This window comes from Pangasianodon hypophthalmus, chromosome 4 (assembly GCF_027358585.1).
Source record: "Pangasianodon hypophthalmus isolate fPanHyp1 chromosome 4, fPanHyp1.pri, whole genome shotgun sequence".
NCBI lineage: Eukaryota > Metazoa > Chordata > Actinopteri > Siluriformes > Pangasiidae > Pangasianodon > Pangasianodon hypophthalmus.
In genome coordinates, this window is record NC_069713.1 from 15,328,744 (window position 1) to 15,345,827 (window position 17,084).

The following is a 17,084-nucleotide window of genomic DNA, read 5'->3' on the forward strand; positions in this document are numbered from 1 at the left end:
TATGTAGTGATATACAGTGTGTTATGCGGTGTGATATACAGTGTGATATGCAGAGTGTTATACAGTGTTATGTAGTGTTATGCAGTGTGTTATATAGTGTTATACAGTGTGTTATGCAGTGTGTTATGCAGTGTGATATACAGTGTGACATGCAGAGTGTTAAGCAGTGTTATGTAGTGTTATGCAGTGTGTTATATAGTGTTATACAGTGTGTTATGCAGTGTGTTATGCAGTGTGATATACAGTGTGATATGCAGAGTGTTAAGCAGTGTTATGTAGTGTTATGCAGTGTGTTATATAGTGTTATACAGTGTGTTATGCAGTGTGTTATGCAGTGTGATATACAGTGTGATATGCAGAGTGTTATACAGTGTTATGTAGTGTTATGCAGTGTGTTATATAGTGTTATACAGTGTGTTATGCAGTGTGTTATACAGTGTGATATGCAGAGTGTTATGCAGTGTTATGTAGTGATATACAGTGTGTTATGCAGTGTGTTATACAGTGTTATGCAGTTATGTGTTATGTATGGCAGGCTATGTAGACAAGCTTAACTCTGACTTTTGCAGTGTGGTCGCTGCTTAAATAACTCCTTGTCCTGTTCGCAAACTCTTTCCTTTCACATGTATTAGGTCATTACAGTGCCACGTGAAACGTTTTTGCTTCTGGTCAGGCTTGAGAGAGAGAGAGAGAGAGAGAGAGAGACTCGACTCCTATCTGAAAGTCAAATAGGCGCCATAGGCGAGCTGACACACCGGGAGCGTCCCTCCTGCAAGCTGGAAAAAAAAAAAAAAAAAACCCACGCAACGCAGTCAGACGCCCAAAGCTGCCCTTGTGTCAACAAACTCTACTGCCATGCTCGTTAGCTCCAGGAGAAGCCTGTGGACTACTTCATGTCTCTTTTTTTCTACTTAGGAGACTACAGTTTTGGGAAATAAATGAATACTGGAGTTATCTGTGAAAATACGGCACCTCGGGCAAACACTTGCCACACCTTCAGCCCTCTAACAGGTAAAGGCTAAATGTGTGTAATGGCTGCAGCCTTCAGACTTTGGAGTCTTTCCCGGAATGTTCTGGAAATAAACAAGCGAAAAAACGAGTACATTCGATAATTTTTTGAGTCGGCGGACTTTCTGAGCTGGACACTTCCTCACCTGTTGCGCTTAACGTTTAAAACGCCTTTCCTCTCGGTCTTGTGTGTTCAAACATGGTGGAGAGACAGGCTTTTTCCTCACTGGCGTGAATGCTGCTCTGAAACAGGAAAGCTCTCCTCGTGAAGAACTAGTTTGTGCCTTGTGAAGGTGGACACCTCGGGTTTTAGTGTCATCTTTTCGTTTCGCGTGTTTACACTAATGTAAAGTCGACTATATAACGTCATGGGCTACCCCGTGAGCAGCATATAAATGGGTTTATGATCCTAGTTAAGCGGTTAAATCTGAGCTGAAATATATTCAGATGGTTGAGAAGGTGTTATAAACGTTGCATAGGAGGTTCCTGGTGATTCAGTGAACAGGTGCAGGCTGGATAAATCATAGAGTATCAGACTACAGCTGAACTGAAAGGAATCATGTTAAGGGGTGGAATATTCAATCATTATTGCCTCAAGGCCCATTTTAGGTTTCCCAAATGTTAACTCGAAATATATTCTTGATAACTATCTGTTTATAGAAATCACATATGCATGAGGTGATGACATAACCTTACCTAGCCTAACCTTAGCTGATGTTTAAAGCTAGGTCTTGTTGCTCATTTATTATAGTATTATTATCATTATTAGCCTATATAAAGGGCTGATCAGGGATTTAGATGAGTCTGAAAAGCGGTGTGGACTCTGTATTTGTACAGTGAGGGGTTGACCAGGTAAGAGCAGTTTGTCAGGATGTTTACTGTTGGAGGCTTTGTTTACAGTCTCATAGGTAATGAGGTGTGGTCACGATGAGCCGAGCGACCGCAATACTCTTCTAACCTCACGAAAGTGGAGTTAGGCTTAAGTATTATTGTTATCGTGTTTCTGTAAACCTTCACATTTGACATGCATGCGTATGGGTGTAGTCTGCACTTTGATAACATGGTAAACCAGCTTTTCATGCCATTCAGGTAAACACACATGTGCTTTCCTTCTAAAAATACTTGTATATACAGTATGTAGGATATGATACATCTTTTAGGTCTATCAGATGGTACTCTTTTGTATGTAACTTTAAAGTTTGGTTGTGTCCAAAAGTGAAAAGAAAGAAAATTACATTTAAAGATTTCATTCCATCTGGGGCACAGGAAAATAGCAGTCATTCTGGCAGTTAATATCTGATTACAAACTGAACTGATTAGGCTTCTGTCTGTTTGCTCGTGTGTGTTTGCTATCTATTCAACAACTTGATCTGACATTCACTATCAGCTAGCAAGACGAAGTTTAATCTTTAGGCAGGCTGACTGTTTCCACCACCACGTTCCTTACCTAACATGATCTTTGTAGGTTGATAAGCAAGATAAATTCCATTTAGGTGAAATATATTGATGGTGTGTCACCTCACACATAGGCAGAAAAACCCAATTTTGACCAAAACTTGATTTTTTGTCTTTTTTGGTTGTTACAGCAACATCTGACAGGTTTTCCCAGACCGCTGTAAATGTATCATATTACATTAATCTGAGTCAATAATGTGTTTAATATAAAAAATGGTAAAAGTAAATTAATAACCTAAGGGAACCAATAATTAAGAATAGGACAGGTTACATTTTTTATTGTGGATTTAATGACACCTATAAATGTACTCCAGGACACTCACTGATTGTGAGTGATCACGCGCAAGAAACAAGCAAAATATATTTATAGAAAAACTAGAGCGTGACTACTCTTTCTCTCTGTCTGTCTCCCCTCCTTTCTTCCAGAATAAACTTGGCAATGTCAGCAGTGTGCAGGTAGTATTTTGAATAAAAGCTTTTTGGGGCTTGTGGGTTTACAGTAGAAACGTCTCCCCACTTGTACTGTGAGCTTGGGAAGTAAACAGAGATATCATCATATCTCTGTCTTATGACATCATCTCCACGACATAACACTGTCTGTAACATCCGCTTTGTCCCTGCAACTTGCAGTATTCTGCTGTAACCAAAACAGTGTCACACATATTAACTACCATCGTTAGTAAATGATAGAGACCTTTTTAACTACATGTTGTTGAATCATGCTAACTGTGACGCTACAACCAGTATGCAAATGCAAATCAAATGAAGACCAGTCAACCAGTCAACTTTCATTTACGTGCTAGTCCGAGAAAACACTTTTGTGTTAGAGCCAGCAAACCAACAAGGAAGTTGAACAGCCAGGAATATAGACCTAGATGGATTAATCACTACATCTAGTACATCACAATCATGATCAAATCAGCTTTGCTGATTTAAACATTTAGAAAGACAGACGTTCTCCTAAAGTATCTGAAAGTCTTTTTTATCTGTTGAAGAAGTTCAGAGTTTTAAGTTAATAATGTCACCTTTTTTTATTTGATATAAAATGTTATCATTTGAAAAAGCACCCTGCTGGCCAGCACTGTGGTAGAGCTGGAAGCCTTGCCGCCTCACAGATCCAGGGTTCCGGGTTCAATCACGAGCTTAGGTTACTGTCTGTGTTGAGTTTCTGTGCTCCCTATGTCCGAGTTGGTTTCCTCAGGGTTCTCCTGTGTCCTCCTTTCTCTCCCCGAAAAACTTCCAAAAGCTGCCAGTAGGTGGTTTGGCAAGTTTAAATTGCCCCTAGGTGTGAATGAGTGGCATCCCATCCAGGGTGTATTCGCACCTCACACCCAGTTTTCCCTGGATTTACTTCAGATCCACCGCAACCCTGACCAGCAGTTACTGTGGATGGATGAATGAATGAAAGCAGTTACTGTGGATGGATGAATGAATGAAGAGCAATCTGATGCATTATCACACATAGTTATATGGGAGTACCTGAGGATTTAGGCTAAAAAGACCACATGTATCGTCTCTGTCAGTTTCCAGCATGGTGGTGAGACACATCTGTTTGTTCAGCACTTCAAAATATGTGATATATGTTTTGACACAGACCTGGTTCAGACACAACACCTTTGATGTTTATGGTTAAAGTCAGTGAACCCTTTTGTGTATCAAATTTGCTGATGCTTACACAAAGCATTGCTAATGAATGCCCCTTTGTTTTGTATGTGTTTATCAGCCAATTAGCTGGTGTGGTCCTTCTCAAGAGGCTTTGTAATATACACTGTTTCATCATGAAACATTCACTATAGCAACCAACACCAGGGAAACAAACACCATATCTGCCCTATGCACTTGTTTGATTTATGAAGCTTCAGTTCACTGGATTGAGTTGCAGCCATGAGCTACAGACTACCCTCAGTTGTAATTGACATTGGCACACGGTATAAGGAAAGATACACACAAGAGTACACACAGAGTGGAGAATAGAAAGACAATGATGAAGTAGACTCAGAAGCAACACGTCGCTTGTGGGTGTGTAGAGACAGTGTGAAAACTAGGGGCTTGATTTACATGTTATGTGCTAGGCTTTGTACTAGGTTATAGCTGGTAGATTAGCAAAGCAAGCTAACTGTACTAGCTCTGTACACTCACCAGAGGCACCAACGATCTTTGCTACTTCCTTCCAAGCTCTGTTTTTAGTCTTTTAAAGTCTTTATACACATTTCATGAGAGGTCATATATGACAGGATAATATGAAACTTTTTCTCCTGTTTTTTGCACATCAAACAGTAAATGGTGAACTACTTGCATGTATGTCTTTTGGATTTATCGCTTTAATGTATTGTACTTAATTTGCATATTAGTGAGAAAAATCTCAATTCAAAGGCACTTGTCACGGTGGTGCACTGTTGCTTGCTGCTGTTGCTGAAATTATGGCTCCATGTTGCACACATATATAGAAAATGAACAGTCACCTGTCGCTTTGTCACATTAGAGTGTATGCAGGTTTAGGTGCTCCTGTATGAATGTTCTCTGTTATCTTTTCAAACAAAAAAGATTTGAGAAACACCGAAGAAGATTTTAAGAAACCGCAGACTAATCCCAAAATTGTTAAGAGCTTTATATACATAGTACTTGAAATTTTCTTGCACCACTTTTTCAGTCATAGTAGACAGTCATAATACACTTCATAGACATACTGCATAGGCTATGTTTAGGCAAAACATGTTCATGCTACATGAAGTGGAATACTGCAGTAAAAACCATTTCAACATTTATTTTAATAGAAAATCTTTATAAATGTTTTATTTAACCCCTGTTCTGGACAATACATGTAGCCAAATATTACTTACTTACTCACTCTAGCTTACTGTACATTCTTTCCCTGTGTCATTAAATTGTATCAGATTCTTATATGTAATTCATATAAAATATTTTTTAAAAAATCGTTTTAGGTTATACCTGATTAAAAAGCAGCACTTTTATAACCTCCAAGAAAATGTAATACTATAAGGATGTACACGTCAAGGAATAGTTTTGCATGTAACAACACTGTTTCCATGTAACTTTACTTGGAAAACTACTACTACGTCAACACAGAACCTGTTTAGCCAATTTACAAAGATATCCACAGCATATTTCCTTTCACATTTGTGGATTATAAACCTGTAGCCCTTCAAATGCATATCCAAAATAAAACTGGTCCGAAACATTTAAATCACATTAAATGAATGTCATTTTTTTAATGCCACACACTTGCAAGCAGACGGTAAAATTTAAAAATAGGGAGCATGTGTTTTAATGCAGCAGAGTCAGTAAGTAAGGAATAAAACATAACATGACTTGTTAATATAGGAAAATAATCAACAACAAGGTGGTGTGATGTTACCTCTCTCAAGATTGAATATTTTTCCATTAAAACAGTCAGTTCTCGAAGTTGATGTGTTGGAAGAAGGAAAAATGGGCAAGCATAAGGATCTGGGTGACTTTGGTGAGGGCCAAATTGTGACGGCTAGACAACTGTGTCAGAGCATCTCCAAAATGGAAGGTCTTGTGGGATGTTCCCAGTATCCAGCGGTTAGAACTCCCCAGATCTCAATCCAATCGAGCATCTATGGGATGTGCTGGACAAACAACTCCAATCCATGGAGGCCCCGACTTAGAATTTACAGGACTTGCAGGATCTGCACACCTTCAGAGGTCTTGTGGAGTCCATGCCTCGATGGGTCAGAACTGTTTTGGTGGCACAAGGGGGACCTACACAATATTAGGCAGGTGGATTTAATGTTATGGCTGATCAGTGTATACCACAGCAATTTCTTTATTATTAAATTTTTTCATTAATTACAGAACGACACGTTATTTAATTTTGTGGAACACCCACAAAACAAGTTAATTCCTGTTATCACTTGTTAGAGCACCTATAAACAGTTGTTCCCTAAAAGCCTCTCTTAATAAGTTAACAAGACAAGTGAATGTTACTGAGAAACCAGAAAGAGCAAAGTCTTCTCTTCTATAGACTTTGCTATGACAGAAAACCTTTGAGGATTCAGCAAAGCTGTGGTATAAAAAAAAATTAAATTAGATTAGCTCACCAATACTAAGCTATTTATAATTAATTGAGCAAGTCCCATATTGTGATCACAATAATATTTATTGTGCCCTTGAGCTGCTGCCTAATGCTGATTTTAAAAAAAAAGAAGAAGATGAAGATTTAAACCTGATCTCATGCCAAATTCATAAGAATTCAAATGAACTAAAGTGAGTTAGATATCGTCGGTCCTTTTTTCAGTTTTCAATTGTCCAGTTTCAGTGAGCCTCAAGGTTCAACATATTGTGTATTTTGAGATGCTTTTCTGCTCACCACGGTTGTAAGGGAGTAGTTAATCAAGTTATCGTAGCCTTTCTGTCAGCTTGTCAGCCTTCTGTCAGTCTGGCCATTCTCCTCTGACCTCTCTCATCAACAAGACTGCAAAAAATCCACCTGCAAAAAATCCACTAACTGGATATGTACTGGGGTTTTTTCTGTTTAAACTCTAGAGACTGCTATATGAAAATCCCAGGAGATCAGCAGTTTCTGAAATAATCAGACCAGCCTATCTGGCACCAACAACCGGGCCATGGTTAAAGTCACAGAGATCCCATTTTTCCCCCATTCTGATGTTTGACGTGAACATTAACTTAAGCTCTTGACCTGTATCTGCATGGTTTTATGCATCGCACTACAGTCACATGATTGGCTGATTGGACAATTGCATGAATGTGCAGGGGTATACGTTATTAGTCATTTAATCAAGACAATAGTTGAAGCCATGAATTCTTTGAACAGACTTTGTTAACACAGACCGTGTTATCATGGTATCCACTATGGTCTTAAGTCTATTAAGACCATAGTGGAAGGAAATGAAACCAGAGTTCCTATGGGATTTGTTTATTGTGGCCTTTGTTGATCCTCTGGTATGCTAGTGATTGTGTGTGTGTGTTTGTGCGGGCCCATATTCTTTCATTGTTTAAGGGAGATTTACTATATGATCACCTTGTCCCTTAAATGACTCTGTAGTATCGCAGGTATTCATACACTTTAACGCAACAATCCAAGCTCTTGTTCAGACAATATTTTAAAACGAACTAAACATTTTATGTATGTAAGCATGATGCATATTTACATCTCATGTCCAGGTGAGAGAGAGAAAAAAATAAAGAAATTTCCTGGGTAAAGGAAAAAGGTAAAGGCCTCTTGTCTCTAGTACAACACAAAGCATTTAACTCTTTAAGTAAGCCATCTAGAACAGAGTGCTAGAGGCTCAGTGTCCTGCTGAGATTAGAAATTCTCTCTTCTTGTTCATTTCAATGGAGGAAGAGCTGCCAATGCAATACGCTCCACACTTCAATTTGCAGCACTTTGGGCTGGCAATCTTGAATAATCTCTCTCTTTCACCTCTCGCTCTTTTTCCAAGATGGAGCATTTCAATTTCCAGCGGCCTCCTGAAGATGGTATGCAACCCTTAATCATTTTATCTTTACTCTCCTAATCTATCTATATTTACTGGTTATATAAATAACCAGAATGATCTAGGAATATCTGAAGCTTCGGCTCCATTAGTTCTGTCACTCCCAGTCCTCAGTGAATCTTGATTAATCTATATTAAAATAGTTTAACCTGACCAAAAGAGATTATAATATTATAATATAATCTTTATAGTGTAATAGTCTGCTGGAATACAGCATTTCTCAGAGTAAACAGCCTCCATAAACCTGGCACATGAAGAAAAATATGCCCCTATTTCACTCTCTATCTTCCTCTCTCCTCCCTTGCTCTCTGTCTCTGTGAGCTGTGTATGATGTTGATACCAAAAAAAATTGTCAATGTGGCCTATATCATAAGATCATACCTGATATCAGTCATAGTTTATGGTAACTGATTTCAATTACAATATAACAATGGTGAGTAGAACCTGAAACCGAGAAAGATGGTCCACTTCCTTGTTGTCAAGCATTGCTGGAGGATGTCACATAAAAGCAGCCATTTTACTGCATGTATTTTTAGACTGACTCGTGGTCTTTGTCTGTTTTGACCAAATCCAGAACATTTATGTGTCATGCAGAGTCCCTAAGACATTCATCCGTGTTTAAAAAACACATATGGGTTTTGTAGAATGGAAGATGCCCAGCACAGTTTTATGGCCAGCATGATGCACTGTCTGGCCACAGATGAGGAGGTGCACAGCTGCTGCAGTAATCCTCCTGTAATAACTAGCTCATACTACAGCCAGTCAGACGTGTGCTACTACACATGTCTGCAGTTTAATCATCACCTAATCGCCACATTGGTATGTTTCTGTTATTTGTGTTTGTCTTTCAAAACGCTTGAGCAAACCTGGAAATTAGGCATCTTTTTCTTTTTTTTTTTTTTTAAATCTTTTTTTTTACAATCTTGATTTCACGATTTCACAACTTTCCGAACTGTGGTATTTGCCATAAAATGATATACTGTACAAATCTTTGTTTCAAAATATTGAACCATAGTTTTGTTCTGAGATCTGTCTTAATATGTATTTAGAACTCAATCCAGAATATGAATGTGAACATAAGGAACAGAAGGCACAAGTCTTTCTTTCCAGCCACACATCAGGAAGGAGGAACAAGAAAGGGAGAAAAGACCAGCCTTGTCCTTGTTCTATCAGAGCCTTTCACAGACTGCTCCATCAATTATTTACCTTTCATTTGGCCTCAAAGAGCAGGAGAAATGGCATAGCCTGAATGTAAAAGAAAAAGGTCAGCACATCTACACCAACGTGTGCACAATAACCATGCAGAGGCGATACGGAGCCATCTGCAATGTCACACATGCAAGTTTGTTTCTTTGCACTCAGGAGATTCGAGCCCTGTCATGAACCTGGTAGAACCATATGTCAAATCAATATTGGATGGCACTGCCTCAGACTGAGAATGGTGAAAGCATTATGGATGTTACTTGATGTTTTTCTTCCCACCCATCCATTTCTCCAGGCATAAAAATACTGTAGCTGAAAGGTTAGATGCATTGGGTGGGACTTGTCTTCATGAATTCTGCCGTGGAGGGATGTAGATAGTGTGGTTGTCACAAGTAGTCATGTAGTGCTGTCAGGTCTGTTTAGGCACCAACGCAATGGTGTTCACTGTCTTATTTCTGCTATTGGCATGTCAGAGATGGAAACCTATAGGAACTCTGTGCTTACTGTCACTCTGACACTATTGTATTACTTCAGCAAAAGTCCATCTTTACATATTTGTCATCCTTGCCATGTGTTATTAATCTATGAGCTTTAAAATGCATGATGAAAGCTGCCTGTGCCTAACAGATACCCTCCTATGTCCCTTTTTCTGTCCAGCCCTGCTATCCAGCTGTCCAGATGGGGTGCAGATGCTGTAGCATGATAAAAAGGTAAGAATGAAGAAACAAACAGAATTACTGATACTCACTCCGGCCAAGTGACAAAAGCTCGCTGTGCCCTTCTGGAGTTTATAAATGTCAAGTCTGTCAGAGAGTCTAGTGGAGGAAGAAAAGGCTGTGAAAAGCTGTTATTACTCTAAATATTGGTTGTTGTCAGCCAACAAATCAGCCATGCTAAAGGGATCAGAATAGCTACCACATTGCCTTTTACTCTCTTTCTATATTTATCTTGAAGGATCTGTTCTGTCAGGAAGAAAGAAAAGAACAGTGTTGTAAAGACTTCATCTAAAGCACAAACAAGACCACTGAATATCGCTGGCACTGTTAATGCTCTTTAAAAGATTATCAAGAGCAAACCAGATGGTGATGTCTCTCTGAAGAAAACATGTTATGAAAGACACCTGTGCTAAAAGAGAAATTGCAACTTTTAACTCAAAGGATAAAAAGCTACTTTTAACTTGTTCATCCAGGCTAAACCATCAGGCAGTGTGTTATCTGTGAATATATCCAGGCTAAATGGTCAGATAGTGTGTTATCTGTGAATATATCCAGGTTAAATGATCAGGTAGTGTGTTATCTGTGAATATATCCAGGCTAAATGATCAGGTAGTGTGTTATGTGTGAATATATCCAGGCTAAATGGTCAGGTAGTGTGTTATGTGTGAATATATCCAGGCTAAATGGTCAGGTATTGTGTTATCTGTGAATATATCCAGGCTTAATGATCAGGTAGTGTGTTATCTGTGAATATATCCAGGCTAAATGATCAGGTAGTGTGTTATCTGTGAATATATCCAGGCTTAATGATCAGGTAGTGTGTTATCTGTGAATATATCCTGATCATTAAGCCTGGATATATTAAGCCTGACCATTTAGCCTGGTCAGATAGTGTGTTATCTGTGAATATATCCAGGCTAAATGATCAGGTAGTGTGTTATCTGTGAATATATCCAGGCTAAATGATCAGGTAGTGTGTTATGTGTGAATATATCCAGGCTAAATGGTCAGGTAGTGTGTTATCTGTGAATATATCCAGGCTAAATGATCAGGTAGTGTGTTATCTGTGAATATATCCAGGCTTAATGATCAGGTAGTGTGTTATCTGTGAATATATCCAGGCTAAATGGTCAGGTAGTGTGTTGTCTGTGAAAGTAGCCAGGCTAAATGGTCAGGTGTGTGTTATATGTGAAAGTAGCCAGGCTAAATGAGCAGGTAGTGTGTTATCTGTGAATATATCCAGCATAATGGTCAGGTAGTGTGTTATGTGTGAATATATCCACGCTAAATGGTCAGATAGTGTGTTATCTGTGAATATATCCAGGCTTAATTATCAGGTAGTGTGTTATCTGTGAATATAGCCAGGATAATGATCAGGTAGTGTGTTATCTGTGAATATAGCCAGGATAATGATCAGGTAGTGTGTTATCTGTGAATATAGCCAGCATAATGGTCAGGTAGTGTGTTATCTGTGAATATAGCCAGCATAATGGTCAGGTAGTGTGTTATCTGTGAATATAGCCAGCATAATGGTCAGGTAGTGTGTTATCTGTGAATATAGCCAGCATAATGGTCAGGTAGTGTGTTATCTGTGAATATAGCCAGCATAATGGTCAGGTAGTGTGTTATCTGTGAATATATCCAGGCTAAATAGTTAAGTAGCATATTATCTGTGAATATAGCCAGACTAAGTGGTCAGCAAGAGTATCGTTTTCCCAGTAGCTGCCAATGATAACAACCTCGATAGTGCTTTACGCTGTTAAATTGTTACTGCTATGAATTCGATAGTTTTGCTGGTTATGGTACAGATTCAGTAGAAGGTGAACATACTGCCCAGTGTCACACTTCTGGGCTTAGCTTGAGCTGGTTAAATGGATTGCCTCATGCAAATACCATACAAACGTGACCCAACACACACAAAATTTGTTCCACTTTTTTGTTTAAACTCATTTCCCTTAGACATTCATATTAAATGCCCCTTTTGTCTTTCCAAACACAATATTTCCTACACTGTAAGGACTTGAATGTTTTGGGTTATGGCCATTACAATATCTGTGGGTTTGTGCAGGCTCTGTAAATCCCTATAATCTATAACAGGGTTCACTCTTATGTGCTGCATGGAAATCATATTCTGCCTTATTCTGCTGTATCACAGTTATAAATGAAACTGAAAAGCAGCCATGGCTAATTACCCTGACAACTTTGACAGCTCATATAAATGCCATTATTATGTTGTCATCACGTTCTTAAAGGCTCTTTATAATGCTTAACAGACTTTTGGCCAATACCGCATGCATTTCTCTACCACAAACAGAAGTTCATTTTGGCCTTGTATTTTTAAAACGGACGTTTGCAGGTGGCTGCACTGGAAACACTACAAACGTAAAAGGAAATTGACAATTATAAACTGACATGAAAACAATTGACATTAAAATGATACTATCATGATTTTTATGTAAGGCTAGGGCAGATGCACATTTAAACCTGTCAGTCAACTGACTAAACTGAAAATTGCCAACATCTCATCTGCAAGCCTATAGAAGCTTTCCCTGCTAACAGAAGTCAGCCCACCTTTCCATACAGGCACAGCATGCTATATCTGTGCAGAACAATTTGACTTGATGGATCCAGCATAAGAGAATATATATTACTGACATTTATTATAGCTCAGGTTATGACATAAAGGACTACAGACGGAAACATAAATGCAAAAATAAACAACTACGCATGAGTGCATATGCATGAAGATCAACAGATTGACATCGACCGAGTTTGGCGTCTTCACCACTGGCTTGCTGTGTCTAGCTCTGGGGAGTAATCTGTCTCCTTTTTCCTCTCTATCCCCGGGTGGTTTTGTGGGCTTTCTGTTGGTGGAGGGTGTGAAGGGCAGAAGGAGCTTTGCAGGAAATGTCTGACAGCTCTTATCACTATCCATAAATATACCCGGCTCCTTTCTGCAACACACACACATTTCCTCATCTCTCAAGCTCTCACCTGCCTGCTAACAGGTGGGAAACTGTGCTGCTCACACATGTGGGTTGTTTTGTGTTCCTTACATGTTAAAAATGTTGTTAGGCTTCTGAAACTGATCCAGCATTATGAAAGATTCTATGAAATGGGCTAATGAGGAAAAGAGATGTACTCACAGAGGAGAATACAATAATGGACTTAATGCAGAGGGCATTGCTGCGTCAGAGACTGCGTTTGCGTACCCAATGCAAATTTAGTGTGCAGTCAAATCGACTGGCTTGACTTATCAAGTTGTAAAAGAAGCAAATATCCAGGCTTTTGTTTGCAGCACTATGGGTTTATCAGGGTCTCTTTTTCTTCCTTGATATTATGATTATTTCTAAATATCACACCTCTTCAGAAAGAACACTTTATCTTATCTGTATAATGCAGTCTGCTTTTTTTTTTTTAATTTTGCTGCAATGTATTCTTTATCCATCTCTCTGATTCTCTTGTAGTTACATCTATGAGCCTACAGACCCTGTGGAAGTCAATGGGCTGAAACAGGATCCTTCCACCAATTCCTTAGTCTCTTCTTACCAATGTCACAGTCAGTCAGATGTTGGGAAAAAACAAGGCTTCCACAATTTGGGCTACACCAGCAACAGCAACCTCAGCAAATCTGACATTGAAAACAATCACATAAACCAGGCTAGATCGAACCAACCCCAGACAGCAGGGGGCAACTCTAGTCTCTATATTTTGCACCCAGACGGAAGGGTCCCCCCAATCCTTCCTAGTGCTCCACCCATATGCCCTGTTTCACCATTGGGCACAGAACCAGGGAAACAAACAGAGAGGTTCCGAGACTCAGGCCTGGGAAATGGGTCTGATGGCTACTTGTGCAGAACGGACCAGGAAGAGGAAGGAAGACAGGGAGCAGGGGACACGGCAGACGAGGAGAGCGTCATATCAGTGGACATCCATACTAGCAGCACCAGCCTCTCCTCAGCCGACACCAAGCTCGTGATAGACGAAGATTCATCATTCTCCCGGAAAGCGGGATCGAAGGAAAAAGACACAGAGGACACTGTGAGTGTCACAGACTCTATGGTGGCGGAAGCACTCGCTGCCTTGGAGGCGGCCACTGCAGGGGAGGAGTATGAGTAAGAACTGGAGCTCACCACCTGTCATGGCGCCTGGACCTGACATGAATGAACACCACATATGGCCAAAAAAGATATTTTTTCCCTTATATACGTTTCAATCACCAAGTCTTCATGAAGGATTTTTTAAATGAAGTTTTAAACAGACTCCTATTTGTTTACAGTTCATACTGTATATAAACAGAATATATAATATGGATATATTCTGCCAAGCATATTGGTAGCATGGAGTGTATGGGCTGTTACTTTCTGAACCTTTCTCTGTGCCTTTTTATAGTCTATGCAAGTCCATACTACTGTGATGAGCATTTAATTATTTTGTTTAGTTGACAATCTGCAATATTCTCCCTAACTTCATGATGATACTATAAGCCTGAGTGGGCAGAGAGAACAGTTGTAGCAAGTGAAGTTGTGAATGTCCAAGGGGCTTATAATTCATAGAAAAGGGGCACTGTTGTTCTTCCTTCCCAAAATGTGAACACCTTTCAGTGGAACCGGGGCTTTGACCAGGTACACCCACATAGGAAGAGCTTTATTCTCAAACTAATTCTTAAACTGATAAATCCAACACTGTAAACATGTCCCTTTTGTCTTATTTTGGTCTTAATTGATCAGTTTATAAAGTTTTTTTATTATTAAATTTCTAATCAGGCTGATGTTAAACACATTAATCCACTCATCGACATTTTAGCCTTGATTACAGATATCTTGATTCCTCTAATGTCTAAAGAAAGCTTCTGTTCATTTGGGGTTGAAGTGAGCATCCAACTGACATTAACAATGAATCCTAGTTATCACTGCCTCTCTAGTTACTTCGGCAGCTTTAAGAGAACCACTGAGAGGACCCTCTCTTCAAAATAGGAGAGTGGGTTCAAGTTTGAACTGCTGGGAAAACAGTAGCACAGGTTCCACATCCCCCTACTGCAGGAAGTTATATGCTGAGAAATGACACCTACATTTTATGCAGACTTTTCATAAAGAATTATTATTATAGTGCTAACTGTTGTGACGTTATTTATGCAGTTGACATAGCTGGGGCCAATGACAGTAGTTGACCTTTAAAAAAAAAATTTTTTTTTAAAAGTGAAACTGTGGTTAACTGAACGAGGCTCAAGATTTCAGTTGGTGACTTGATGTGAGGAAGGACTTTGCATTTCCATAAAACTATGAAGAAGAAGCACAGTAAAACACTTTTCTCAGCCTAGCAGGTAAATGTAATCTTGCATTATCAGCCATTTTATTTTCTCAAATGCTACAGTTAAACTTTCAGTAGTAAAGGATTCTGAATGTGTGGACTATGTGTTACAGTACAGCCAAAAATATTTTCTTTTGCAAAATGTATATATGTAAATGCACAAGCAGTCACTGTTTCATCTACGATATTTATTGTCTTTCATGATGAGATCAATACAGATGTGTATTTTAAAACAATTTTGTCATTTTCAAAATCTGCTCCACTTAATTTAATTTAACAAGAGATAAGGAAAAAATAATAAAGCACAATGCCTGTGATCATGACTGGTACTGTTGGTAATTTAGTGATATTTCTAAGGAATATGCCACAAGACACAAGGCAAAAGTCTTCCAGACAGCAATAGACCAAGACACTCCAACTGTACATGAGCTTGTGGGTGAGTGCAGTCTTCTGTTTACTTAAATGCTAAAAAATAAGAACTATGGCTTTATACTAGCCAGTAGTGCTGCAACTAACAATTCTTTTTTTAATATTTCATTAATTTATACTTGGGTAATCTATTGATTTTTATAAAATACCAAAAATATTTATTTAAAAATACATCTTTGCAGCATTATAATCAATTAATATTACTTCAGAACTCTTAACTAGGTTCAATTAAATAACAGGTCACTAACTGCAATACAGCATTACTGACAATTACCAGATAATCGGTCACAGCATGGCCCTGATTTATTAATTCTGTAACCAGACAAATTCAAAATAAAGGCAAAATAATTATCTGCTGTCTGTCTCGCTAACTGAAACACTCACTTTGCTTGCCATATTTGTGCGAGGCGAATCATTTTCTCTGTCGTAATGCGCTCTGTCATTTCCATCAAATGTGTTTTTAGTCTAAGTGGTGTATCGCACTGCAGCATGCTTCATAACACAGTCCAATCAAGCAATAATGAAATTCATTGCCAACTATTTTTATTATCGATTTTGTCGATTAGTTGCTGCAGACCTGCTGCCAACTATCTACTTCTGCTTTTTCTTCTCTTTCAGCACAATGACAGATATAAGTGAACAGCACTTTATCTACTGTGTATGGTTTAAATATTTTCCTAAAAGGAGAATTAAAACTTCAATACATGAAAATTGTATCTTAAGGAATCTTCAGAATCAGAATAAATAGTCAATACAAAAAAAAAAAAAAAAAAAATTACATTTCAAAGAGAACATGCCCATTACTAGAAAAGTAAAACCCTACGCGGAACTATCCTAGCTTCATTCATGGTTATGGCACTAAAGTAGACTTGCCATGAGGAAATGTTTAAAGTAATACATTAATAGACTTGGTGTATTTTTATATCCATATATCAGTAATTGAGCAGGTGTACTATAAGGAGCTCTTTCGAAGAGTTAGAAGAGTTTAGCGTCCCTCGTAGTTCCATGAGGGAGCAGGTTAATAATTCACAGATCCAAAAATACCAAGGCATAATAATACATTACTGCCTGTTAAACATTCATGAGCTCCACATATGCAAACTCCACACATGCACTAGACACTCTGAAACTGCAGGAACGTCTGTCTGACATATACTCATTTCGTGGAAATTCTACACTGCAACATACTCCACACGTCAGTCAGGTTCTTGCTGCACCAGGCAGTATATATGCATGATGTCAACAAACAGCAGAGAGATTAAAAAGAAACAGACAGAATGGAATAAAAACCATGAAATTTAGATGTAAAAAAATATAGAAGCATGGGATTAAGCAGTCTCTTCCAATTCACACAGGCCAAGTGGACCATGCTCTCTAAATAGCCAAGATCAGGAATTAATGGAATGGAGAGGAAAAGGCATTTTGTGTTTGAATTTTGAGAAGGAGTCTGTTTCCAAGGTCAACA

At 38.6% G+C, this 17,084-nt stretch overlaps 1 protein-coding gene across 2 annotated transcripts; it reads left to right on the forward strand.

The window, feature by feature from the left end:
- Positions 1-781: 781 nt before the first annotated feature.
- Positions 782-17,083, forward strand: zgc:194930 (uncharacterized protein LOC557813 homolog). 2 transcript variants are annotated; one of them, XM_053233656.1, is made up of 3 exons: positions 782-1,011; positions 9,822-9,874; positions 13,348-17,083. In XM_053233656.1, exons 2-3 carry the CDS (start codon positions 9,843-9,845, stop codon positions 13,997-13,999), a joined length of 684 nt encoding a protein of 227 aa, XP_053089631.1. In that variant the 5' UTR covers positions 782-1,011; positions 9,822-9,842; the 3' UTR covers positions 14,000-17,083. The 2 variants fall into 2 exon arrangements, with proteins under 2 accessions (XP_053089631.1, XP_034159967.1); XM_034304076.2 differs by lacking the exon at positions 782-1,011 and adding an exon at positions 1,439-2,097.
- The last annotated feature ends 1 nt before the right edge of the window (position 17,084 follows it).

Bases quoted from the DNA above. Each gene is read 5' to 3' on its own strand.
- zgc:194930 (XM_053233656.1), top strand. From the start codon at position 9,843: ATGGGGTGCAGATGCTGTAGCATGATAAAAAG. The intron at 9,875-13,347 runs GTAAGAATGAAG...ATTCTCTTGTAG, and splicing joins TGCTGTAGCATGATAAAAAG to TTACATCTATGAGCCTACAG.